This window comes from Papio anubis, chromosome 12, assembly GCF_008728515.1.
Source record: "Papio anubis isolate 15944 chromosome 12, Panubis1.0, whole genome shotgun sequence".
NCBI lineage: Eukaryota > Metazoa > Chordata > Mammalia > Primates > Cercopithecidae > Papio > Papio anubis.
In genome coordinates, this window is record NC_044987.1 from 110,560,625 (window position 1) to 110,587,259 (window position 26,635).

At 49.7% G+C, this 26,635-nt stretch overlaps 1 protein-coding gene across 1 annotated transcript; it reads left to right on the plus strand.

Annotated features, from left to right (window-relative positions):
- The first annotated feature begins 13,391 nt into the window (after positions 1–13,391).
- Positions 13,392–23,403, plus strand: MS4A10 (membrane spanning 4-domains A10). The gene is made up of 7 exons (XM_017948336.3): positions 13,392–13,734; positions 14,192–14,311; positions 15,486–15,542; positions 17,153–17,284; positions 18,704–18,814; positions 21,589–21,707; positions 23,016–23,403. Exons 1-7 carry the CDS (start codon positions 13,555–13,557, stop codon positions 23,095–23,097), a joined length of 801 nt encoding a protein of 266 aa, XP_017803825.2. The 5' UTR covers positions 13,392–13,554; the 3' UTR covers positions 23,098–23,403.
- Positions 23,404–26,635: the final 3,232 nt, after the last annotated feature.

Sequence of the window (26,635 nt, forward strand, 5' to 3'; positions counted from 1 at the left end):
CTAGTTAGGAGCAAAACTGGGATCCAAACCTAGTTCCATGTGACGTCACAGTCCGTGTTCTCACCACTTGGTCTCCCCTTAGTACAAACCTAAGTGCTTCCCACCAATCCCTTTTCCTCCTTCCTTCTGTTTCTTCATCCCAAAAACTAAGGCAGGGCTGCATTCCTCAACACACTCACTTCGTCTTCACCCAACAAACTCCCACTTCTCATTTAAGACCCTATTTAAATGTTGCCCCTTCTGTGAAGTCTTCCCAAAGGAAGGGTGATCCACGAGGTGGCTCAGTGCTATGACCACAACACTGGAGCGAGGGTGGGGCAAGGGCGGTGCCATTCAAGGGGGCATTCACTCAGGATCATGCCAGTGCAGAGTGGGGATAAGGGGTACAACAAGCTTTGGCTTTTACAATCAAGAAAGGAGAATCAAGGATTTAGAGCTTCGATTTGAAGATCATTAAGTACAGAGTTGGAGGAAATGTACTTGAAGATTTAGGACCAGTTTTCTTGCCATATACAGGAGACTAGAGACATTTCAGAACCGAGGGGAGGAGTTGTGGGAGAGACAGGGAGAAAAAGAGAGAGGTTAGCCCCAAGCTGGGGTTGCTGCCCTCCCTCCTCTGCTGACCAAATCCCTCAGGAAGTGTGTAGGCCAAAAACCACAGGTCCATTAAGAGGAATTAAAGACTACAAGGTCCCTAGAGATGTCCCATGTCCAGACAGCATGGAGCCGCACATAAAGATGGCCGGGGACTGTGCCTGATGACACAATAGTCCTGCATTCCCACGTAGTATATGAGTCCAAGCATGAGAAAGCTCCATGTGTTTCCTGAGCTGGCCAGTGGCCAGATGTGCAATGTGGATTATGTGAAACTATAGCTTTATAACAAATATGAGCAGCAGATAAGAGCGGGGACAGTGGCCACCACTGAGAGACCAGCAAGGACAAAATACACCTCAGCAGAGGCCAGCAAGGACAGATGAGGACTGAGGGCTTATGAACTGGAAGTCATTGGAAGTGACTGAGTTATCCTGAATTGGCAAAATTAAGTTTTCTACCACTACTGGGAGTAAATGGGAGGTAGAGATATAATTTCTGTGAAAAAGAACGCGGAGAACTACAAAACGTTACTAAGAGAAATTAGCAAAGATCTAAGTCAATGAAACTATATCCCATGTTCATGAACTGAGACGCTCAAGTTTGTTAAAATGGCATTGATCTCCAAAATTTATCTATAAATTCAATATGATTCTTCAAAATTTTAGCAGTTTCTTTTGGGGAAACTGACAATTTAATTATAAAATTCATATGGAAATTCAGAGGATCTTAAAAAATACAAGAAACCTTAAAGACAAAGTTGAAGGATTTAAACAATCTGATTTCAAGATTTACCACATAAGAATAATTAGGCAGCATAGTTTTAGCACAAAAATAGACAAAAGACCAGTGAAATAAAATAGAGAGCTCAGAAACAGACCCTCACATACAGTCCTTTTATCTATGACAAAGGCACTCATAATTAAGTGGATAAATGACATTCTTTTTAATCAGTAGTGCTGAAGCAATTAGAAATTGGCATAGAAAAAAATGGACCTTAATTCCTACCTCACATAAAAATTAATTCAGGCTGAGTCACAGACCTAAATTTTATAACAAAGCAAGCTTCTAAGAGAAAACATAGGAAAATATGATTTGGGGATAAGCAAAGATTTACTAAACCAGAAATGCAAAAAACACTAATCATAAAAGACATAAAAACCATAAAAGAAATTGGAGTTTATTAAAAATTAAGAGTCTGTTTATCAAAAATCACATTATAAGTGTGAAAATGCAAAACATATACTGGGAGAAAATTTTGAAATACATCATATCTGACATAGGTCTCATGTGCAGAACATATAAATAACTCCTAAAAATAATAAGTAGGCCAGACACAGTGGCTCATGCCTGTAATCCCAGCACTTTGGGAGGCCAAGGTGGCTGGATCACCTGAGGTCAGGAGTTCAAGACCAGCCTAGCCAACATGGTGAAACCTCGTCTCTATTAAAAATACAAAAATTAACTGAGTGTGGTGGCGTGCACCTGTAATCCCAGCTACTTGGGAGGCTGAGGCAAGAGAATCACTTGAACCTAGGGGGACAGAGGCTGTAGGGAGTTGAGATTGTGCAACTGTGCTCCAGCCTGGGCAACAGATTGAGCCTCTGTCTCAAAAAAAATAAATAAATAAAATTAAATAAATACATAAAAGATGGAGAGCTCAATTTAAAACGGGCAAAGAACTTGAGCAGACATTTCACAAAACAGGATATAGAAATGGCCAATAAATGGCTGGGCGCAGTGGCTCACACCTGTAATCCCAGCACTTTGGGAGGCCAAGATGGGCGGATCACAAGGTCAGGAGATTGAGACCATCCTGGCTAACGCAGTGAAACGCCGTCTCTACTAAAAATACAAAAAATTAGCCAGGCGTGGTGGTGGGCGCCTGTAGTCCCAGCTACCCGGGAGGCTGAGACAGGAGAATGGCGTGAACCCGGGAGGCAGAGCTTGCAATGAGCTGAGATCGAGCCACTGCACTCCAGCCTGGGTGACAGAGCAAGACAACGTCTCAAAAATAAATAAATTAAATTAAATAAGAAATGGCCAATAAATGTGCTCAACATCATTAGTCCTTAGAGAAATACAAATTAAAAATACAATGAGATATCACAATACACCAGAATGGCTAAAATTTAAAAGACTGACTATAGAAGTGTTGAGTAGCTTGGGAAGCTAATCTTCTTATACATTGCTGGTGGGAGTAAAAATTGACACAACCACTTTGGAAAAAAATGTTTGGCAATATCTACTAAAGCCAAACGTACACATTCAGTATAACCCAACAATTTTATTCCTGGATATAGACCCAACAGAAATGAGACATTTTTCATTATAAGACATGTACAGGAGATTTTGATGACAGCTTTATTCATCATAGGCAAAAACTTGAAACAGCTCAAATGTCCATCAACCATAGAGGTAAATAAACTGTTCTATATTCATTAAAAAGAAATAAATAAAAAGAACAAACTACCAATACATCTAACCCATGGATAAATGTTGATGTGAAAGAAGACAGATACAAAAGGGCACATCCTGCATTATTCCCCTGATAGGAATTTCAAGAACGTTTAGATAAACTAATGGTAGTAGAAGTCAGCACAGTTGTTGACCCTTGGGAGCAGCAGGGGAGGGGAGTGTGAGGTCATCTCCTGGGGCAGTACAGATCTCCATATCTTGATCTGAGTTATGGCTGCATGAATGTATACATAGATAAAAATTAACCAAATTGGACACACCTATGCACTTTACTGTATGTTATTGCCTCCATTTTTTTTAAGTGGAAAAAAATAAATTGAAAAGTTACTATATTAGCTATCTATTTCTGCACAATAAATGACCACACACTTAATGACTTAAAGCCACACACATATATATTACCTCACAGTGTCTGTGGTCAGATCCAGGTGCATCTTGGCCAGGTCCTCTGGTTAGGGCTTCACAAAGCTGCACTCAAGATGATGGCTGGGGCTGGGCGCGGTGGCTCAAGCCTGTAATCCCAGCACTTTGGGAGGCCGAGATGGGTGGATCACGAGGTCAGGAGATCGAGACCATCCTGGCCAACAGGTTGAAACCCTGTCTCTACTAAAAAAAATACAAAAAACTAGCCAGGCGACGTGGTGGGCGCCTGTAGTCCCAGCTACTCGGGAGGCTGAGGCAGGAGAATGGCGTAAACCCGGGAGGCGGAGCTTGCAGTGAGCTGAGATCCGGCCACTGCACTCCAGCCTGGGCGACAGAGCCGACTCCGTCTCAGAAAAAAAAAAAAAAAAAAGATGGTGGCTGGGCTGCACTCTTATCTGGAGACTCAACTGGTGAAGAATCCACTTCCAAGCTCACTTAGGTTGATGGCAGAATTCATTTCCTTGAAACTCTGGGACTGAGGGCCATAACTTCTTTCTGAGCGTCATTACCCTCAGCCCCTAGAGGCTGTGCTAAGCTCCTTGCCAAGGGAGCCTCATAACATGGACGTTTACTTCTTTGAAACCAGCTGGGGAGCAATCCCTATAGCAAGTTGGCTAGCAGGATGAAGACTTATATAACAACATAATTATGGAAGTGCCATCCCATCACCTTTGCAATAGGCTACTGGTTAGAAGCAAATCACAAGTGCTACCCACACTCAAAGGGAAGGGTTACTGGGACCGCCTTAGAATTTGTCTGCCTCAGTTACAGTTCTGCTTATTTAAATTTGTAATTTTGAAAATGCAAATTCAATGTATTTAATTCTCTTCCAGATTAAAAAGCCCTATCTATACCCCCTAAAACCCTTCAGCTGCAGGTTAATTCTTCTCCTCTCCTTTATTTTCCTCACTGCCATTCAACCCATTGAAATCACTCTCTCTAAGGTTATTGCATTGACCTCATCACCAAAATCAATGGACTTTTAAAAATCCTTGTTTTAATAATAGCTCTCTCCATTTCTTAAATATTGCCTACCCATAGACTTTCCTCCATGTACACTATGTACTATTTACATGATCTCATCCACCACTTCGGGTTCATTTAATCTTTTATTCAGCAAGTGCTGATTGGGTGTGTGCTGTGTAAGCTCTAGAGACACCAGACATTAACCAAGAGCCCCGTTTTCACAGAGCTCACATTTGCCATCTACCACCATCCTGACAGTTTTCAAATCACTATCTTCCACCCAGATCTCTTTTACTGAGACAGCCTTAGCATCTACTTCCTTGTCTCACCAAAAAGGAATTTACATCTTCTCTTCCAACTCAAGCCATTTCCCCTCCTGTGTTCCTGATGTCAATTGATGCCCGTATAGACTTTGGGCCACCCAAGACTGAACCCAAGCATCATTCTTGGTTTCCACCCTCTCTAAGTCACACAGAATCATCCTCCACTGATTCTCCTTGCTCTGGTTTCTCAACTGAGTCCACTGTCCTCATCCTCCTCCTTTGAACCACGCCACCCCTCACCTGCATCCGGCGTCAGCCTCCTGCCACGTCCCCAGCTCTGAGCCTGCCCCATGCATCTCTTGACTAGATGACAGCCAGAGGGATTTTCCTAAAGTACAAAGTCATCATGTTACTGTTCTGCCTAAACTTATTCAGGCTCTCCTTTACCCTTGGGCTAAAGTCCAAATGCTTTAGCAACGCTTACAAAGCCCTGGAGATGAGCAGCTCACCTCTCCCGCCCCATCCCTCCTCACCCTGCTCTTACACTTGATCCAGAGACATCCGGAGCCTCTGTGAGCTCCATCTGCCTGGAAGGCTGCTCTCTGCCTGCTTCCCACCCTCCTATTTGTCCTGTTTAGCTCCCAACCCCACTTCAGACCTTCATTTAGATACCACTTCCTCCAAGAAGCCTTATCTGGCCTCATCTCCCCAACCCCTTCTAGATTAGGGGACCTCCTCCAGGCTCTCACCACACCCACATCTCAGTATCACATCACTCACCCATCCACAGCACAGTTACGTGTCTCCCTGTTCATCTTATTCAATGGACTTCATATTCATTCCCTAGTGCTGTTGTAACAAATTACCATGAACTTAGTGGCTTAACGTAACACTGACTTATGATTAGACAGTTCTGAGGTCAGAGGTCCTAAAATCCAGGTGTCAGCAGGGCTGAGTTCCTTCTGGAGGCTCCAGGGAGATCCTATTTCCTTGCCTTTTCCAGCTTCTAGAGGCCACCTGCCTTGCTTGGCTTGGGACCTTGGCCTCCACCTGCCAAGCTCTCCCACTAACTCTGACCCTCTTGCTTCCCACTTGGGAATACATTGGGTGCACTGAGTAATCTCTCCCTACCAACAACTTTGACTTAATCACATCTGCAAGGTAACATATTCACAGATTCTAGGGATGTGGACATTGTTGAGGTGCCGTTGTTCTGACTACCACAAATCCAAGCTCCTCGAGGCCAGGGGCAGCCTTTTGCCCACTCCTGAATCCCCAGCATGTCGCACAGTGCCTGGCCCGAGTAAGTGCTCATTAGCTGTTCTATCAATTAATGGGTCAGTTAACGAACAAGGGTATCGGGGCTGTCTTCTTAAACTCAGCAAAAAAGCACTGGTCCTGGGAAAACACTCACCCCATGTCTGAGAAGCTAAAGTCGTGAGTGATGAATGGGTGCAAGGCAACCAATGACAGTGATTATTGGCCTCACGTGTCTCAACATTACAGTGGGCAGGTGAGTGCCTTCAGAAGAAACGGGTCTTTCTCAAAGCTACCAGCTGCTGCTCAGCCTGGCCCCTCACCCTCAGGGGATGTCTGCATAGTCCAGCAGGTCCGAGAGGGGCGAGTGGCCTCTCGCCTGATTGTGTGTGTGACATTGAAGTCTATACCACGTGGAACATGCATGACAGCTGAGCACGAGCGACCCTGAAAGCACACAGCAACTAAAATAATTAGGCACGGCCACTGACACATGTGAAGCACTGCTTTTAAGCATTTAACATATTCTAACTCATTTAACCCTCCAGTAAGTTTATGAGTATTATTATGCCCATTTCACAGAGGGGAAAAACTGAGCTCCACTGAGGTCAAATAACTTGCCCAAGGTCACACAACTATTAAGTGGCAGAATCAAGATTGGAACTCAGGCATCCCAGATGCAGAGTCAGCTCTGAAGTGCTATGCTGTGCTCAGCAAGTCCAAGTCAGTAAGTCCCAGCATCAGGGACGATCTGCATAGCCACTTGGCTCTGCCTCCCACTTTCCTGTCCACCCTCAGCATAGCAATGTGGAGAGAGAAGCCAGATGGAAAAGGAAGAGCCCAAGGATCTGGGGGTCACTGAATCTGGGGGTTGTTGGATCTGGGGGTCACTGGATCGGGGAGTTGTGGGATCTAGGGGTTGCTGGATCTGAGGGTCACTGGATCTGGGGGTCATGGGATCTGGGGGTCACTGGATATGGGTGTCACAGGATATGCTGGTCACTGGATCTGGGGGTCACTGGATCTGGGGGTCACTGGATCTGGGAGTAACTGGATCTGGGGGTCATGGGATCTGGGGGTCACTGGATCTGGGGGTCACTGGATCTGGGAGTAACTGGATCTGGGGGTTGTGGGATCTGGGGTCACGAGATCTGGGGGTCTCTGGATCTGGGGCTCACTGGAGCCCACTCCACACCTCCTCCACCAGAACAGGCTCATGGGAGACCTGCACACTTCCCAGAGCGGCACTGTGCTCACGGAAAGATCAGGGCACAAGATGTGGCAACTGGTTCTGCCCGATGCGATTTGTGGACCATGCCTGGATCCTGGATCCTGATTGGAACAAATCAAAAGTAACAAGACATTTGTGAGATGATCAGAAATTGGAGCTCTGACTAGTGATTTGATACTCAGTAAGTACAAAAACTAGATAAGAACAGGTTTTTCTGACTCCTACGGTTAAACTTGTGCCCCACAACAGAGGTCCCCAACCCCCAGGCCATGGACCTATACCAGTCTGTGGCCTGTTAGGAACCGGGCCTGACAGCAGAAGGTGAGGGGCAGCAGGTGAGCATTACCTGCCGCCTGAGCTCCGCCTCCTGTCAGATCAGCCGCAGCAGTGGATTCGCATAGCGGAGCGGACCCTATTGTGAATTGCACATGTGAGGGATCTAGGCGGTGCACTCATGAGAATTGAATGCCTGAGATCTGAGGTGAACTAATTTCATCCCAAAACCATCCCCCACCCCCATCCCGGCCCATGGACAAATTGTCTTGCACGAAACGGGTCCTTGGTGCCAGAAAGGTTGGGGGTCACTGCTCTACAAAAGTAGTTTCTTTTTTTCCTTTTTGAGACAGGGTCACACAGCATCACCCAGACTGAGGCGCAGTGGTGTGACCACAGCTCACTGGACTCAAGAGATGCTCCCACCTCAGCCTCCCAAGCAGCTGGGACTATAGACATGGACCGAGACACCTGGCTCATTTTCGAATTTTTTGATTTTTGTAGAGATGAGGTCTCGCTATGTTGCCCAGGCTGGTCTTGAGCTCCTGGGCTCAAGTGATCCTCCCACTTTGGTCTCCCAAAGAGCTGGGATTGCAGGCATGAGCCACAGCCCAGCCCTTTAAAAGACTAGTTTTCAAATGTTCAGCAGAGCTCTGTGGGGCTGCAGGGTTAAACTCTGAGCGTAAATAGGCCTCGGTGAGTACCAGGACTCAGTTTTAATTTTTTTGTTCTGATCATGTGGTCACAGTTTTTTTTTAAGGAGTCCGTATCTTTTAGAGATAAATATGAAAATGCTTATAAATAAAATGGGAAGATGTCTGAGTTTTGCTTACTTTTGGGGGAGAATAAGATTGGCCAAGAGCTGCTGATGGTGGCTCTAGATTGGGGATGGGCACCGGGGGTCACGGGACCATTCTCTCTACTTTTGTGAGTGCTTGAAATTTTCCAAAATTAAAAGAATTCTTTCAAAAGGTTCAACTTCTTACTCTACCCTCAGGATCTAAGGAGATTACAACCACCTTCACTCCGTCTGTCCTGCTCTGAAAACAGATGAAATCATCAACATTTCCCTTGCCAAAGGATATTTGCAACTGTCGAGGTGAGACACAAAGAACGGCACTAAGATTTTCACCCGCCGGGGCTTGGGGGAGGAGGAAAGACTTTGACAGCTGCCGTGCAACTGGGGCATGAAGCAGGGGGTGGGTCCAGGATGGAGAAGATCCAAAGTCTAATGTTGTAAAGATGTGCTGATTTCCCAGCGTTGTCTCTGGGGAGCTCCGGCAGCGCCAGAGGGCAAAGCACAGCTGAAAGCTCAGAGCTGCGGTCCCAGGCCCTGGGGTGAGTGGTCCCCCCCATGGCAGGAACAGAGGGGAGTGATTTTGTGTCTCCATGTGGAGTTGGGGGGTTGCTCAGGTGTACGGACCTGGTCCCACTTTAAAGCCAGGGGACCGGCCTCTTATACCCTTAGCCAGTCAGTTGTTGGCTGTCAGGTTGGGGCGGTGTAATTTAAACTCCCAGAAGAGAGCGGATGTGAGCCTTTAGCAACAAACAATTATAGCAGCTGGAGAATGGGTGGTCCTCCCAGCAGAGTGGATCTAGGAAGTAGCGGACACCATCGGCCTCTCCCCCGGGGAGCCCCATCCTGCTGCCAGTCACTGACCCTTAGAGCTAGAAGAGCCCCAGACACTTCTCTTGCAGTCTGGAAATGCATACACACAGAGGGACTAGTTCAAGAAAACAGAGGCCCAGAGAGGAGAAGGGACTTATCGAGGGCCACAAAGGGCCAGGACTAGAATCCAGATTCTTGACCCCCTCCTTGGACGGAGGCCTCTGTTTCCTGCAGGTCTTCCAGCTGCTTGGGGGTGAACTCTGTTTACACCAGGCACACTGTCTGGAAGCACCCGGAGGAGGCTGGTTCAGTACGGTCATAGGTGGTTTTCTAACTGGCATTCACTGAGGAGGCTGGTTCAGTACGGTCATAGGAGGTTTTCTAACTGGCATTCACTGAAATACTGATCCTCGAAGGGACCCCACTCCCCAACACCAGCCTGCCTGTCACTCAGCACCTCTCAGTTTCTGCCTTTCTGTCCTTAACATGCATGCACACACATGCACACACATGCACGCGCACACGCACGCACGCGCACACACACACACATATACACACCCTGAGAAGCTCTCTCTGTCCTCTAGGGCTCCACTGCACAGTCTGATGAGGGTCACATTATTCGTGCCACGTTTCCTCTGCCTGCTCACCTCCCATGGACACATCTAACTCCTGCCTCGGTCCCTGCGGCGTCCGGTGTAGAAACTCCATGAACAAATCCATGAATGACAGTGCTTGATCTCGGATCACCAGCTCAACACACTCAGCGCCTTTCTTCCCTCATGACCCCCTGCCCCCACCCCAGGGCCCCAGAGCTCTCATGGCTCTCTCCCTCTGTAAGCAGGATGGGGATGGAGGCAATAAACTCACCACCCCAGATGACAGGGACGGGGTGTATCGTGTCTTAACCGAGAACCCGACGAGGACAAGGTGGAGGCTTGCTGGTGGGATTCTAGACACACAACAGGCCAGTGGCGACCGTGGCTGACATTGATTGCTATATGCCAGGCCCTGTCTGTTGCAAGCACTGTTTCAGCTACTCCCTACCACCTACCCCACAGGGACTGGCAGTGGCCCTCCCCATGAGAAGGTGAGGTAAGACTCAGATGCTGAGATGTAAACAACCTGCCCATGGTCAAAGCTCCGGGGAGCAGAGCCAGGACTTTGCACAGGGCACCCGTTCTGGCCGACAATGTCCAGGGCTCATGGCCGGGCCCACTCTGCTGCTCTGCTGGGGGCTTCTGGAGGGCCCTACCCAGCTCTGTCCCTGTCCTACCTCCCCTCCCAGAACTGAAGGAACAACGAGAATACGTACGGGACCAAGGCATCGCGTGGCCCCGTGCAGAGCATGGTCCTGAGCTGGCTGAGGGCGCTGGAGGGGCAGGGCAAGGTTAAAAAAGTCCCTCCATGCCCCCAAGCAGCCTGCTGCCTGCCCCCATCTGTCAGCACACTGTCACCTCCTAGCAGCCCTGCACAGGTCCTGGAGGTGGGCCAGGACAGCAGGGAATAAGCGTTCTAAGGAATCAGAGTTCATGCTTTGTCTTGAAAAAGCGGACAAGAGAGTCAGAACAAACTTTTCCCCATGATGACTAAGGTCTGCCCTCTGCAACTCCTTCCTCTCCTGGTTGTATAAAATTCCTTGTAGCAGCTCCCTATTCCGTGAGACAAGCATTACATTAAAGTTGGAAGGGACCTTAGAGACCATCACTTAATTTCCATTCCCACTGTGATATGCACACGAGCAAATCACAAGCGGAGAAAAGGCCAAAAACCAGAGCCCAGGACCAGAAATTCAAACCTTCAAGGCCCCTTTGCCCAAAAGCAGACCCCATAGATACCAATTGCATAGAACCACCAGACTATGAGAAAAAAGATTCTATGGCCAGCCGAGTGCAGTGGCTCACGCCTGTAATCCCAGCACTTTGGGAGGCCGAGACAGGCAGATCACCTGCAGTCGGGAGTTTGAGACCAGCCTGACCAACGTGGAGAAACCCCATCTCTATTAAAAATACAAAATTAGCTGGATGTGGTGGCACACGCCTGTAATCCCAGTTACTCGGGAGGCTGAGGCAGGAGAATCACTTGAACCCAGGAGGCGGAGATTGCGGTGAGCCAAGATTACACCACTGCCCTCCAGCCTGGGTGAAACTCCATCTCAAAAATAAAAATAACAAATAACAAATAAATAAATAAATAGATAGATAATAAAGATTCTATGGCCAATTAAGTTTGGGAAATGCCCTTAATACTAAGACAGGGTGTGCCACTTGTAGAAAAGCTCAGCGCCTTTCATATGAGAAAAAGGGAGAAGAGGATATCCATGGTTTCCCAAACTTATTTGACCATGGAACCCTTGGACTGCAGATCCATCAGGACCAATGTTCCATGGAATATACTTTGAGAAAGCTTATTCTGGATTCTTGAATCCAACACCCTAGTGGATATTTGACCCATTCCTGCTGCCACAGGTCTCATAAGTGAATGTCTAGGTGGGGGTGCAGCTCCAGTGCCCAGGCACTCACTCTCCCCGTGGACAACCAGTTCCATCTGAGGCAGCCCTACTAAGGAGCCTCTCTTCTCCTGTTCTTTGCAGTGGAGTCCAGGCCTGGGTCCAGGGATTGTCCTCCCAGGTGTGCAGAGTCTAAGTGAAGCCGGTGGCTAATCTGGTTCAGGCCTCTGCCACCAGATACATCCCTTAGTCCAGCCAGCTGTGTCAGAAGGACTCCTGAAGGCTTGGGAGCTGAGAGAGGGACAGTTCCCAAGCATAGCCGGGCAGAGTCATGAAGAGAGTCATGCAGCACTGTGTCTATGAGCTCAGCTTCTGAAGCCCAGGAAAGAGGGAGACCCTCTGCCCACTCGCCCCACTAAATTAGGGGTTATCACTGCAGGCCCATGGAGATACTGATCGGGGGGTCCCACCCAGCAGCCCAGGCCCAGAGCACTGGTGATGGAGTAAGGCCACGCGTGGTTCCAATTCCAGGCACTTCCTCACTGGGTGACCATGGCCAAGGCAGGCAACCTCTCTGAACCTTGGTTTCCTCTTCTATGCAGTGGTGCTGACTTCCTGAGTATTAAGGGAGGTTGCCCGGCAAAACTGCCGCCTGGCACAGCGCCCGGCAAACAGTGCTCACCCAACTGTGAGGCCCCATCTGGCTCTTTGGCTCTTGGTGATGTCCTTTCCTTTCCCCTCTACCCAATCCAGGATATAGTCACCTGGGCTATTTGTCCCTCCAAACTTCCCGAGGTTCTTTCCCTGCACCCCTGTGGAAAATGTGGATACTCAACGGAACTTCCTGGATCCACAAGTCAGACTTAAAAGTGAGAGGAATGTCCCTCCCTTTTCATTCATCCAGGAGAGAGTCTGAGACCAGCCCACTCTCTCTCAAGGATTTGTTCACTAGCCCCATCCCCATGGAGAAACCATCTCTGACCTCAGTCCCCACAAGCCAGCTCCCTTTCTTCCCTGCCCAGCTCTCCACTTTCTGGGACAGAAAGGCTACACTGGATTTTCTCACCAAGTCCCCAGGCAGCCCCCAAGCCCTCGTGCATCCCACGGCATCAGTATACACAATACCAGGCTCTGTCTGCAGGTGGTGTGTCCAGCACCCTTCTAAGTTTTTTCCCAACTCCTTTCATGCCCATGAGAACATCCAGAACCTTCATTTTCAATTGTTGAGCCAACAGTGCACGAAGGACTTAAGCCCCAGGCTCTGGAGCCAGCCTGCCATGCTTCAAGTCCAAGTCACTTATTGGCTGTGTGACCATGGGCAAGTGGCTTAACCTTTCTGAGCCTCACCTGCAAAATGAGAGTGAGGACAGTATTTACCTCATAGGGTTGGAATGAGGACAAAATCAGGTAATGCATGTAGAAGGTTTATCTCAGTGCCTGGAGCAGGGAAAGTATTTGTAAATGCTAGCTTCGCTAATTATGGACTTCCTGGCTCAGTGTTGGCTCATAAAAAGTCCTCGGTGGAAGACATTTTCTTCCCTTCTCTCCAGGAGACATGGGTACTACCACAGGAGGTAGGACAATTATTTCCCACCTGCCTTCAGTCACTCATCTTGGACCAGTGGATGGAGACTGTTTACAAAGCCCCTCCACCGACCCGCACCTCCCGCACCTCCCAACTCTTCCAAACTGCAGTCTGGCCACTTTGGGTGAGCTGTGTCTTCCACTGGTTGTGAAGTTTGCCTGGTCCTTGTTTTTCTGCCCCAAAAGGAACTGTGTCTCTGCAACCCCAGAAAGGCTGTAAGCAGCAATTACTCCCATCCTCAGGGGCCAGATTATTCCAGGTCAAATCAAGACCAGGGATTGCTGGACAGGGCAATCACAGTTCTGGAAAGATCCAATCCTGTAAGCAGAGGTGATTGGCAGAGGCTCACCCAGCCACAAGCCTCAGAAATGAGACGGGTTCTGATGGCCTTTCTCCCTGTCCTGCAGCCAGGACCCCCAACCAGCGTCAATGAAAGCAGAAGCCACAGTTATTCCCAGCCGTTGTGCTAGGGGGCTCCCGTCACGGCAAGTCCTCAGCCCAGTCCAGCCCTGGCAGACAAGTCCACCCCAGAGCACGACCCAGCCCAAGCTCCTGGCTCGTCGGCACGAGAAGTCCCAGAAGAGGAGCAGCCTTCTCAAGGAGCTGGGGGTGAGCATCCACTTCCCAGGGTCCCAGCAGTGGGAGGAAGAGGAGAGGGGGATATGAGGAGGATGCTGGGGGACACCAAGAGGAGACATGGAAAAGAGAAAGGCTCCAGCTTTCCTGCTGAACATTCATCTGAGCTGGAAAAGGCCTTGAGGATTGGAGAGAATCTGCCCACACCTATACTGCCTTGTGAGGTTCGGACAGGGCCCCGTCCTGGGGAGAATGGCAGGAGAAGGCTGCCAGCTCCAGGATACACAGCTCCCACCCATGGGGCCCTTGGCAGCTTCAGCTCTTTCTGCAGGAAGTCCTGGGGAGTGGTCCTTCTTAGAGAGCCTGGGCTCTGGGATCCCTAAGAGGACGGAAGGGACTCAGCACAGCCAGTAGGTCCAGGGCACCAGTGGCCTCAATTAGAGCCAGCCACCGATGCCCTCACCCCAGCCATTCTTTCTTCCCTACCCAGGCCTTCCACATCACCATCGCTCTGCTGCACCTGGTCTTTGGGGGCTACCTGGCCTCTACAGTCAAGAGCCTTCACCTGGTGGTGCTGAAGTCTTGGTATCCATTCTGGGGGGCTGCCTCTGTGAGTAGAAGGCAAAACACAGACCGGGTATGGGAGTCTGCAAGGCAGGCCTGCAGGAGGCCCTGGCATTGGGGACAGGATGCAAGATGGGACAGAGACAGCTAACAGGAGTGCGGCAGAAGCCAGGCCCTTTCTCCAGTGTTCCTACCTCTGCTTCTCTTATCTCAGTCACCATGGAAATAGCTCCTTCCAGGAAGCCCCTGTCAATTCTGAGTCCCAAGAGAGCATTCGGAGGCTATCCACTCTCCCATAATTGAATATGTGCATTTGGCAAAGAGGAGGGTGAGCAGGACCCAGGGACAGCTTCATTCTTCCCCGGCGTTCTGAGCAGCCAGGCTGCCCCTGGATCCAGCTACAGGTGCCCTGTTGGGGTTGGGCTACAAAAACACACAGGGTGTAAGGTGTGGCTCCCGTCCTCCCAAGGCCATCAGCCAGAATGGGAGATGACACTGGACCAGTGCATGTACCATTTCCCAGAAGCTCTACATTCCTTCAGGTCTCCAGAGAGCCCACCCCATTCCTGACTCCCAGGTGGAGTCCTGCCTATGCACTAAGTCCAAGCTCCACGGCACTGTCTTGGGCAAGTATCCCAATCCACCTTTCACATCAGTCCCCTGTGCCCACTGCCCACAGGATGGGGCTTTCACTGCACAGGGATAGAACTTTCTACACATGCAGTGTTTATTCACCCTGTGCTCCCAGGGACTAGCCCATAGTAGGTGCTCAGTGAACATTGGAAAGAAAGATTGCAGAGGTGCTCCCAGAGACCTTGGAAGCAAGAACTGATATCCTCCAAACTGCAAGATTCAGGAAAAGAGAAAGGGTCGGGGTAGAGGGGATAGTGCCACTGATCCCAGAGGGATGGTTTGGGTTTGTAAAATGAGGGAAGCAGGAAGGGCTAAGAGGGAGTTCTAAGTGCAGGGCACAGCTTTGTCCAAGGTGTAGAGACAGGAGCAGGTATGGTGGTTTATGCACATGGGAAGACGTGAGGTGGGGCAGCGCCTGGGATGGGCCACATGGCAGGCAAGAGGAGCTCACTTTGCGGGAGGAATAGTATTCTCCACCCCACTGGCTGCCAAGGGTTGATTTTCTTGGAGAATAGGGGTAGGGTGGGAATGTGTGGGTTTTGAGGAACCCCGGCTTCTCTCCTTTGACTTTCAAATCTGTCCGGCAGTTTCTCATTTCAGGGATCTTGGCGATAACAATGAAGAACTTTTCTAAAACTTACCTGGTGAGTGGGTGCACTGAGATCATTCTCTTCCATCCGAGCATGGGGGAACTTTGTTAAGGGCATCTGTGTGTAGGGGTGATTGTGACGGTACTTTTCCAGGACTTGCTAAGAGCAGGCTCTTGCCTTCAGGACAACAGAGGATGTCCAAGCAGAAGGGTCCAGATGCAGACAGGCCAACAGATTTGGCTGTGGGAGGAAAGGAAGCACGATCTGAAGCTTCTCTCTTTCCAGTGCAGTGAGGCAGAGAAGGAAATGGCTCCCAGGCACCCTGACCCGTCCGTCTAGGACATAACTTTGCTTCCTCTCAAATCTCCTGAGTTTTAACATTAATCACCACATAGCCTGCAAGCCCTAGCCTCCAGCTGGATTTGCATCTACTTCTCCTCTCTAAGAGCCAGGCAGATGGAACTGTGGTTCTCCCTGTTCTGCCTGTGCTGGCCACTGCCCAAACACCTTGCCCTCTCCCCTGCACACATGACTCCCATGTTTGACTTACTCCGGACCACTCAAGACAACCTGTATGTCTTGTCCTGCCAGAGGTCTTCTCTGACCTCCATGGCTGCCTTCCGTGCTCCCACACTCTGTGGACTTACCTGTCTCTGCCATACACTAAGTTCTGTGTGGGGAGAATATGTCTGAGCATCTTGGTAGCCCAAGGTGGCCCAAGTAGGCACAGAGTAGACACCTAGCACAAGACTGGATGGGTGGAGGTGGATGGATGATGGAAGGAACATCCCTGCAAATCACAGCCCACACCCAGGTCTTCCCACCACCCCTCCTTCTGCCCCCGAAGCCCGAGCCAGGTCTTTCCCTATTTGTGTCCCTCGGCCTGGCTAGGCTGTGGTTGCTCCCTGCTTTCTCAGAGGGCACAGAGAATAGAACGATGGTTGTTCAGTTTACCCAGCAGAGGCAGGAGACGCTTGACAAAGACGTGCCCATTCCCCAGACCTCACCCTCCTGGGCTGAGCCCCTTTTAGAACCACAGGCCTCCTGCTTTGTATACCTGTGCATAAGGACACTCTTACTGTAAAGAAACCCATTCCAGTATGAAAGGCTACAGATTCCACACGTGCATAGTCTTTCCTCACTAGGAAGGTTTGCACTTGGCAAGAGGCTCTTGGAATGATGCTTAACTGGAGAGGACGATGAATACAGGCATTTCAGGGACCATGGCGGGTGGGCAGAGAAAAGGGGCTGGCACTGGGATATGTGAGGATAGAGCACTTTCAGAGGTCCTCCTGCCCTTTCTGGTGGGGAAGGGGCTGGATGAGGGGTCACTTGTTTGTCGAATCCCTGACACTTGGCACAGCTGATGTAGGATGGTTGGGGCTGGCTTTGAGCGGGAGAAGGCAATGGGGCATCCTTTATTGCAAAGCTCTTGGATCTGAAGGCAGCTTTCAGGTTCTCCCAATTTGTCCCACAGAAGACGAGGGCCAGCTGGGCCCTCCTCAGTGGTCAGTGGCTCAGCTCCTGTGTGAGGGGCTGAGGGGCCAGTGACAGGCAGAGTCTCTCCTGAGGCTACAGAGGAAGCTACTGGCAAGCATCAGGGGAGGACCTAGCCCCAGGTCTCCACCCTTTGGACAGCTGTTACCTTTATTTTTCACCTATAGAAGATGTTGTGCCTCATGGCAAACCTCGTCAGCCTCTTTTGTGTACTGTCTGGCCTCTTCGTCATCACCAAGGATCTCTTTCTGGAGAGCCCATTTGAGTCCCCGATCTGGAGAATGTACCCCAACTCCACGGTGAGTACCCAGGTCTAGAGCATCCTCTGACTTCAGTGAAGGTGCTGCCTTGGGTTTGGCCAACAGGAGGTTTCTAGCTCACAGAAAGCCTCTCCTGGAGCCCAGGTGCCCTTGGCCAACCCATCTCTGTCCCTCCCAAGGTGTGGTGGAAAGGGGGGTGCTGGGCTGCCCACTGATCAGCATCACTGAATCCAAGTCCACTTTTATAGATGGGGAAATGGGGCCAGAGACGGGGAGGAGCCTGCCTGAGGTCAAGCAGCAACTTGGCCGCAAATCCAGGACCACAGCCTGAAACTGCTGATTTCCCAGCCAGGGCTCTAAGCATGGTGTCCCTGGTGGCCCCTGTGATCCGGGAGCCTCCCAGCAGCCTTGCAAAGCTGGCCAAGACCACTTTGTTACCCTCAACTTCTGGGAGTGAACACTGAGGTCCAGAAAGGCTAGGTTAGTGGGTCTTGGACTCCAAGCCTGGTGCTCTTTTCACCATGCCACTGCCGCCTCTGAAGCAGAAGGCAGACCGCTGGGTGCCTCTGGGTCAGGAGCCAAGAATTCTTTAATTATTTATTTATTTATTTATTTATACAGAGTCTCACTCTTATCATACAGGGTGGAGAGCAGTGGTGCGATCTCAGCTCACTATAACCTCCATCTCCCTGATTCAAGCGATTCTTCTGCCTCAGCCTCCCGAGTAGCTGGGATTACAGGCGTCCACCACCACACCCAGCTAATTTTTGTATTTTTAGTAGAGATGGGGTTTCACTATGTTGGCCAGGCTGGTCTCGAACTCCTGACCTCAAGTGATCCTCCCACCTCAGCTTCCCAAAGTGCTGGGATTACAGGCGTGAGCCACCATCCACAAGTGTTCTGACCATAGTGGTTTGCTATTCCTTATCTCCTCCCAGCACATACACACACGTGCATACACATGCACATCCCACACAAGTGTGAGCATGCACGGACACACATGTGCATGCACACACACACACATACATATGCTTCCCCGTCAAATGCATGTGATACTAGGAGATGTCTCTCAGCTGCACAGCTCTTCCCCTCCCCTGCTGTAAAATATGCTCCCTCACTCTGGGACTAGGTATCCCCATCTGTCAAGTAGGCTTGGATCAGACGACCCTAAGGCTACTTTCAGTCTTACCAGGGACCCATGAGATTCTCTAGCCCTCAAACATTAGGGCAATGCTCACCAAAGACCTATAAGTGCCAGGCATTGAGTGTAGGGCAGTGACCAAGATAGACCCACTCCCCATCCCACAGAGACCCACCCCGCCCTCCCCACACACACCTGGGAGCTGAAGCCCCAACTGCCTTCTGCTGTGGATCTGACCCCTGCCTGGCTAAGCCCATGTAATGGGTGCAGACACCCAGAAAGGTCTCGCCCTGCCTTCCATCCCTCTCCCCTCTCAGGTCCACATCCAGAGGCTGGAGCTGGCCTTGCTCTGCTTCACGGTCCTGGAGCTCTTCCTGCCAGTGCCCGTAGCTGTCACAGCCTGGAGAGGGGACCATCCATCTGCAAAGGTAAGACAAGGGTTTGTCTTCCCAGGAAGACAAAAAAAAATGGGGGCATGAGGCAGCAGAGGGCTCAGAAAGGAAAGAAATGTGGGGGTTACAAGAGGAGCATGTTTCATTCATTCCTCACTTTGCTGAGCATTCATTAAGTGACAGCCCATCGTCCGGTAGGGGAGCCAAGGCATGGGGGTGAGAGAAGAGGCCAATCCAAGGAGAAGAAGGTGAGGCTGCCTGAGAGGAAACTCCATGGGTGCCCAGAACAACAGGATACTGTGCTACCAGCTCTGAAGGCCCTGGGGTAATTGCATCACAGAGGCCTGTGGTGACTGGGCAGGGTTCGGACCCACAGGCATAAATGGAAAAGGGACTTTCAGCAAAGCAACGACAGCACGAGCACTGGCTTGGAGACAGGACAGAGAAGGCCTGGGGAAGCTACAGTGTGTGTGCAGTTTGGCTGTGGTGGAAACAAGTGAGAAACAGAGTCATCAAAGATTGAGCATTTAAAGAATTCCAGGGACTCTGTTAAGCACTATATTGATGGATCAATCAATGCATCCATCGATGGATGGATGGATGGATGGATGGATGGATGATGGATGGATGGATGATGTATGGATGGATATAGACGTGCAGATATACAGATAAATATAGCTGTATTTAACTTTATCTTCTCAACAACCCTTTTTCTTTCGAGACTGAGTCTCACTCTGTCACCCAGGCTGGAGTACAGTGGCACAATCTCAGTCCACTGCAACCTCCCCCTCCCAGGTTCAAGCAATTCTCCCACCACAGCCTCCCAAGTAGCTGGGACTACAGGCACGTGCCACCACATCTGGCTAATTTTTGTAATTTTTTAAAGTATAGATGAGGTTTTGCCATGTTGGCCAGGCTGGTCTCAAACTCCTGACCTCAAGTGATCTGCCAGCCTTGGCCTCCCAAAGTTCTGGGATTACGGGCATGAGCCATCGTGCCCAGCCCTCAACAACCCTTTGAGGTACTTAAATTCCCATACTACAGACTAGCAAGCTGAGGTTCAGAGAGGTCACATCACTTCCCAAGGCGAAGCAGCCAATCAGGAAATCCAGGACTCAGCCTGAGCTATGTCTAACCCACAGTCTCGCCCTCGTCTACCCACGGGGCAGGCAGAATGGCTGACTGGGGCTAGATACATTTTCAAATAGAAGGCAAGTCTCTCCTCACCCCAAAGATCCTCAGCAGTTCAGGGTAAGGATATTTTATAAAAGAAATCAATAAATAAAAAATAAAGACCCTGACCAGAAGTGATCTCCAAGGCTTATTTCTTTAAAGAAAAAAAATCATATTACAATCTCAACTGTAGAACACTATTTTTGAAAGTGCCAAATCCCCCATAATTCTGCAAATTGGATGCTGATTTTCGTGTTAGTGACCTCATCACACACCGAGTGTTCACGTAACGCATATGTAAGTTGATGGCCTCTGAGTTTCATTTAACATCAAGCAGAGAAGTTGTCTTTGTGAATTCCTGGCTGCCTGACAGGAAGTCTTCTCATTAAGACATCAGAAAGCCGGATGGCGGCCTTGAGTCACTGAGGCCAACCCCACTTTTAAGGATAGGGAAAACTGAGGCCCCACACCTAGCTGTAGCTATGAGCAGTAATTGTTCCTATTTATTGAACTTTGCTGTGTTCCAGGCACCATGCTAGTGCTGCAGGTGGCTGTATTCATTTTCTATTGATGTTGTAGTAAATTGTCACAAATTTGGTGGCTTAAAATGACACCTATATTATCCTACAGTTCTGGAGGTCAGCAGTTTGAAATGAGTCTCAAGGGCTCAAATCAAGGTGTGTCGCCAGGACTGCATCCCTTCCGGGGCATCGAAAAGAATCTCTTTCCTTGACTTTTCCAGCTTCTAGAGGCTGCCTGCATTCCTTGGCTTGGGCCCCTTCTTCCACCTTCAAAGCCAGCATCCCAACATCCTCCAATAACCCTGTCTCCCTCTTCTACCTTTAAAGACCCTTGTCATCATACTGGGCCCAGACAGATAATCCAAGAGAATCTCCCCATCTCAAGGCCGACTGGAAACCTTAATTCCATCTGCAACCTTAATTCCTCTCCGCCATGTGACCAGAGGTTAGGACACGGACATCTTTTGCGGGCTGTGCTGCTGGCTGAGACCTCCTTGACTCTCACAGCCATTCTGGGAGGCAGGTTCTGCTTTTCCATTTTAAAGAGGAGAAGATGAAGCTTAAAGAGTTCAGTGACTTCCCATGGTCTCAAGCCAGTACGCAGCCATGCTAGTCTCCCAGTGGTCCCTGCGCCCTCCCCATCAGTAAGGACGGTGCGAGGGACAGGCTCTCCAACACTGAATTGGTGCCACCCTCATCACGAATCGGGGATGGAGGCGTGGCAGCAATCACTGGTGGACACTGTTGGCATCAGACCTGCCCCTAGAGTGTATCCTGGCTAGAAGGGACTTGGGTCATTACCTGGCCCCGCCCCCCTCAGGAAGCCCAACAGGGTGAGTGACTTGCCCCTTGTCACCAGGACACTGGTAGCGGGACAGGAACCAGGGCCCCATCCACTGACTCCCATGTGGGCCTCCCCTTCTCCCTTTTCAAGAACAAGGAGGGTGGAGGGAGTCACACGCTGGTCTCTGGAAGTCGCTTCCTCTCTCAAGCCTCAGTTTCCCCATGTTCATGGAGAACTTGAGTCTTCAGATGTGAACTAGCAGAGAAGTGTTTCGGAAGCAGCCAGTCGCTCCACAGCTGTGAGCAGCAGGGACGGTGACTTTTCTTTTGCAGAATGACGACGCATGCCTTGTTCCGAACACACCATTGCGTCTCACAGGCCTGCCGGTGGAGCCCCCGCCATCCTACCAGAGTGTGATTCAACAGGACACACAACACAAGCAGCATCAGAGGTGAAGAGGTTTGGCCCCGGCTCCCCAGACCTTCAGAACCCACGCATGGCCCCTTCTCCCTGGCATGGAGAGAAACCAGTTCCCAAGGGAGCTGTGATGGGCAAGGGGCTAACAGTGCTGCAGCTAGAACTGCCTGGCCTGGGAGTGGTAGCCGAGGCAGCAATGGTCCTATATACTCAGGCACTAGAGGAACTCCCAGGGGCCCCAGGAACATCTCAGCACCTGACTTGGTTGACCAGAGCTACCTCAGCTGAACCTGGGCACAACCAGGACCCATCACCCTCCCTGCCAGCCTCCAGAGCAAACTCCTGGGCCTGCAGACCCCAGGTGCCCCCCATGCCCTCTGACCTCCCTTGTCTGCCTTCTCTGATCAATGGTGGATGCACAGGAGGATATAAGGGGAGCCAGGAAGGAAGGTATCCAGAGCGGCACAGGCAGGGACTTCCCTTGCCTCAACCTACTAAGAGGTCTCTGGGGGAGCCTGTGTATCTGAATCCCTGGATTTAGGATGAGGGCAGCTGGGAGCTGAATCCCATAGAAACTGTATACAGTTCTTCCCTCTGAACAAGACCCTCTGCATGAATCTTTTTGCCTCCCTGGGCCTCAGTGTCTCCATCTGTAAAGTGGGGGTGGGAGGATGACATGATCCAGGAGTCTCCCGGCTTGAAAGCTCTGAGGTCAGGAGAATTCAAGATCCCAGTTGTGACATCGAGGTTGCCAGTAAAACTTCAGCCTCGGAATTTCAAACCTCCTTGTGCTAAGTAAATAATGTGAGAGGGAGGGACCTGCCTTCCTCATCTTCCAAATTTCGGTCATCTGAGGATAGTCTTCAGGAGTTTTGCTGATTTGTGAGCTGCAATGTATTCTGGGTTTTTTCCACACTGGTTCTTTTTTCTATATTATTTTAAAGGGGCACTTTGTAGCAGCAAAATACGGGAAATCAGTATCTTTCCATAAATAGAGGCGAACCCCAGAAATCACAAACACGTGAAATAAAACACAGTTTTCCCCTCCAACCCCATAGTCTCACCCACTGCTTCCCTTCCTCTTGCTAGCTCTGCCCCAGCCACCATGGCTTCCTTGAGGTTCCACAGGCACCCCAGGGACACCCCTCCCTCTGAGCCATCACCCTTGCCCTTCCTCCACCCGGACTCTCTTTCCCCACGTATTTGCAGAGCTCACTCTTTGAATCTTTACTGGGCCACCGACTCTGAGCCAAGTAAATGTTATTTAATCTCAATGTCATTTAATCCTCCCATCAATCTGTGACCTAGCTGCTGTTACTATTAACATCTCCATTTCATGCAGGATCAGAGAAGTTCAGCAAGTTTCCCCGGACATATGGGTAGTCACCGACGGAGCTGGGATCTGGACCCAGACTGCAAACTGAAGACCACTGCCTGACAATGCCCAAACTTGGTTGGAGCATAGCCTCTGCTCTCCTGAAGTTGCACTTTCACTGGGAAGATGAGATTTGTACATACAAAAGACTAGTGCGATGGTCTATACAGCAAAGTCAGCCCTCATAGCTCCTGGGAACCCTGTCCTCTCAGATAAGCAATTTCTTACCCAGTTGACAGCTCGATACATGTGGTAGCCCAGATTGTTTGGTTTTGTTTTGTTTTGTTGAGATGGAGTCTTGCTCTGTTATCCGGACTGGAGTGCAGTGGCACGATCTCAGCTCACTATACCCTCCGCCTCCCTGGTTCAAGTGATTCTCCTGTCTCAGCCTCCCAAGTAGCTGGGACTACAGGCACACCCCACCACGCCCAGCTAATTTTTATATTTTTAGTAGAGACAGGGTTGCACCATATTGGTCAGGCTGGTCCCAAACTCCTGACCTCAGGTGATCCACCTGCCTCGGCCTCTCAAAGTGCTGGGATTACAGGCGTGAGCCACCACGCCCGGCCTGGGACAGCTGTATCTTTAACACCTAATACTTGTTCTTCCTTCCTTTTACCAAGACAGCAAGCCCAGCGTGCAGCAGGCAATCATATAGAGCCAGAATTCCACAACACTGTTTTGTTCCCATTGGGTTTACTTTTATGTGTACCTTCCATTTATGGCAAGTGATACTGAATTTCTGTTTATGGTAGTGGTATCAAGTGCTCTAATATACATATGTAAGCTAAAACGGTGATAGTGGATATGGGGTTTTCTGAAGGAGTGACGAAAATGTTCTAATATTAATTGTAATGATGCTTGCATAAGTCTACCTATACTAAAAATCATTGATTTAAAAAAGAGGCCTTTTAAGGAAACATATTAAACAAATAATGACACAAAACACGAATGTTTTAGAGTCATGAACTTAGGTCAGGCGTGGTGGCTCACACCTGTAATCCCAGCACTTTGGGAGGCAGAGGTGCATGGATCACCTGAGGTCAGGAGTTCCAGACCAGCCTGGCCAACATGGTGAAACCCCGTCTCTACTAAAAATACAAAATAATTAGCCGGGCGTGGTGGCACATGCCTGTAATCCCAGCTACTCGGGAGGCCAAGACAGGAGAATCACTTGAACCCAGGAGACAGAGGTTGCAATGAGCCAAGATCTCGCCATTGTACTCCAGCCTGGGCAATAAGAGTGAAACTCTGTCTCTATAAAAATAAATAAATAAATAAAAATTTAAAAATTAAAAAATAAAGTCATAAAGTTAGATCTTGAAGGACTGAAGTCTAGAAAACAAAGAAAGTCGATCTCTTCACTGCACTCTACAGAAGGGAAGTGGAAGGGTTTGCATTCTGCAGTTGAGATTAAAAGTTTACCGTGGCCCTTGAATCTAGAATTCTACTTCCTAATCTCGTTGAACTCTGGTGTTGGAAGAATCTTTGAGGATCATCTCACCTAACCCATCATGGAACAGATGGAGAAACTTGGCCCAGAAGAAGCTTACTGAAGACACCGGCAGACCTTTCATGGACATGAGGCTAGAACCCAGTCTTGAGCTATCGCTGCACTGCCCATGACATCCTTCCCCAGCCTGCCCCACCTGCTTTCCTAGGAGCCTCAGAGCAGGAACAAGGGCAACTCCTATCTCATCTAGCACCCTGAGTTCCTGGCTCCCAAATTTATCATCTCCCCTAGCCTATGAGATCATTCTGCAAACTCTAATCCCAACCCCACCCCAGGAGCCTTAAAGAAACCCCAAAGTCACACCCTCTTCCTTCTCCATCTCCATGACCTTAAGGCAGGTCATGGAGGCAGGACGGCATTGCACTCATTTATTCCTTCATTCATTCCACAGGTAAAGACTGAGTCCCTACAATGCTACGTCCAGGGGCAAACCACCATGAGCAAACCCCAGCCTCTCAGAGCTCAGACTGTGGTGGCGGAGGAAGGCACTAATCCAACGATCGCATCTGAGAACGTATAACTACCATAAAGGGAAATTGAGGGGCATTATGAGAGAATGTGATGGGGGACCTAATCTGGAATACAGGGCATGGCCAAAAGGAGAAGCTGTGTGAGAGGAGGCCTGCGGGTGTCTGAGCTGCCCTGCCCCTGACATTTCTTCTGCACAGAGACTTAGCTCTTCCCAGGCCAAAACCCTTAGCCTGCCCCTCACCACCCGATGGCTGTGATCACTTCCTCCCCACCTCCTTACTTCCTTCCACACAGTCTGATGGCCTTGCATCCGTTCGGGAGCAGATTGCCCCCGCCGTGGGTCAGGCCCCTGCCAGGTGCTGGACGCTCTTATCAGTTAGTGTCCCCCAGAGAAACAGAATCAGTGGGACATATAGACTAAGACTCATTGCAAGGAATTGGCTTCTACGATTGGGGGGGCTGCAGGAGCAAGTGTACGATTGGCAGAGCAGGTGCTCGGGAAGGCAGAGAAGGAGGGACATCAGGAGAGGTGAAGACGTGTCCCGGCTGCTGGACAGAGAGCCCCCTGACCAGGTGAAGGCCGAGAGCTTCAGGCCTTAGGATCCCAGGGTCCTCCCAGCTCTCTATTCCTGAGTTCACTTGGAATTTGAGGCATGTTTTTGGTTTTTTGGTTTTGTGTTACTTTTTATTTTCCTTTTAATGTCTCTTACTTTTGCTTAGGGGAGGCAGCATGAGGCAGCGGGATGAACACTGGACAAGAGTCAGAAGCCATAGGTTCCAATACAATACAGGCCCAACTATTAATAGCCTCTCTGACCTGAGCCAACTGGAGGGTTGCTCTCGGGCCTCGTCACACAGGAGGCTTAGTAATTAAGCACAGGACCATGTGTGAAGACTCTAGGTAAGTGGTAACAAGCCAGACAGACAGGTGTAGGCTGTGGAGTTGGTGGTGTTATTAACTAGCCTGGCAGACTGGAAGGGAATGGCCTGGGAGACAAGGGGGAGATGCATCATAAAGCAGGAAAAACCCAGGTTTTCTAGTCAGCTGTCTTGGATTCAGATCCCAGCTCCACTATTTATTAACTGTGTGATCCAAGCAAGATACTTAACCTCTCTGGTCCTCAGTTTGCACAAGAGTGAAACGGAGATTGGGCATACCAAATTATAAATGCGTGCTGGTAAGCATGAGGTTGTAGTGGTTGTCACCAGGTCCAAACTTCTTCCCTTACCTCTGTCTCATTAACTCCCTTTTACTTCCATTCCCCACAGCCTTCCAGCCCCAGGTAAGAACTTCAGCGTGTTTTAATGCATGTCATGTTACAGGATGTTAGTGTGCACATATTTAACTTGTGTATATGGTATTGTTTTGTCTCATTTGGGTTCTGTTTTTCCCCCTCTCAGCCCTGTGTCTAAGATCCATCATGTTGCTCTCTGTGGACATCCTGACCTTTGCTTTTAGCTGCTAAGAATTACACACAATCCATGTTTTACCAGTCACTCCTCCTGGTGACGTAGCTTCACTTTTCAGATGGGAAAACTGAGACCCAGGAAATGGGGATCTGCCTGCGAATGTTCCTCCTCATCCTGGGATCCCGGTTGTGTG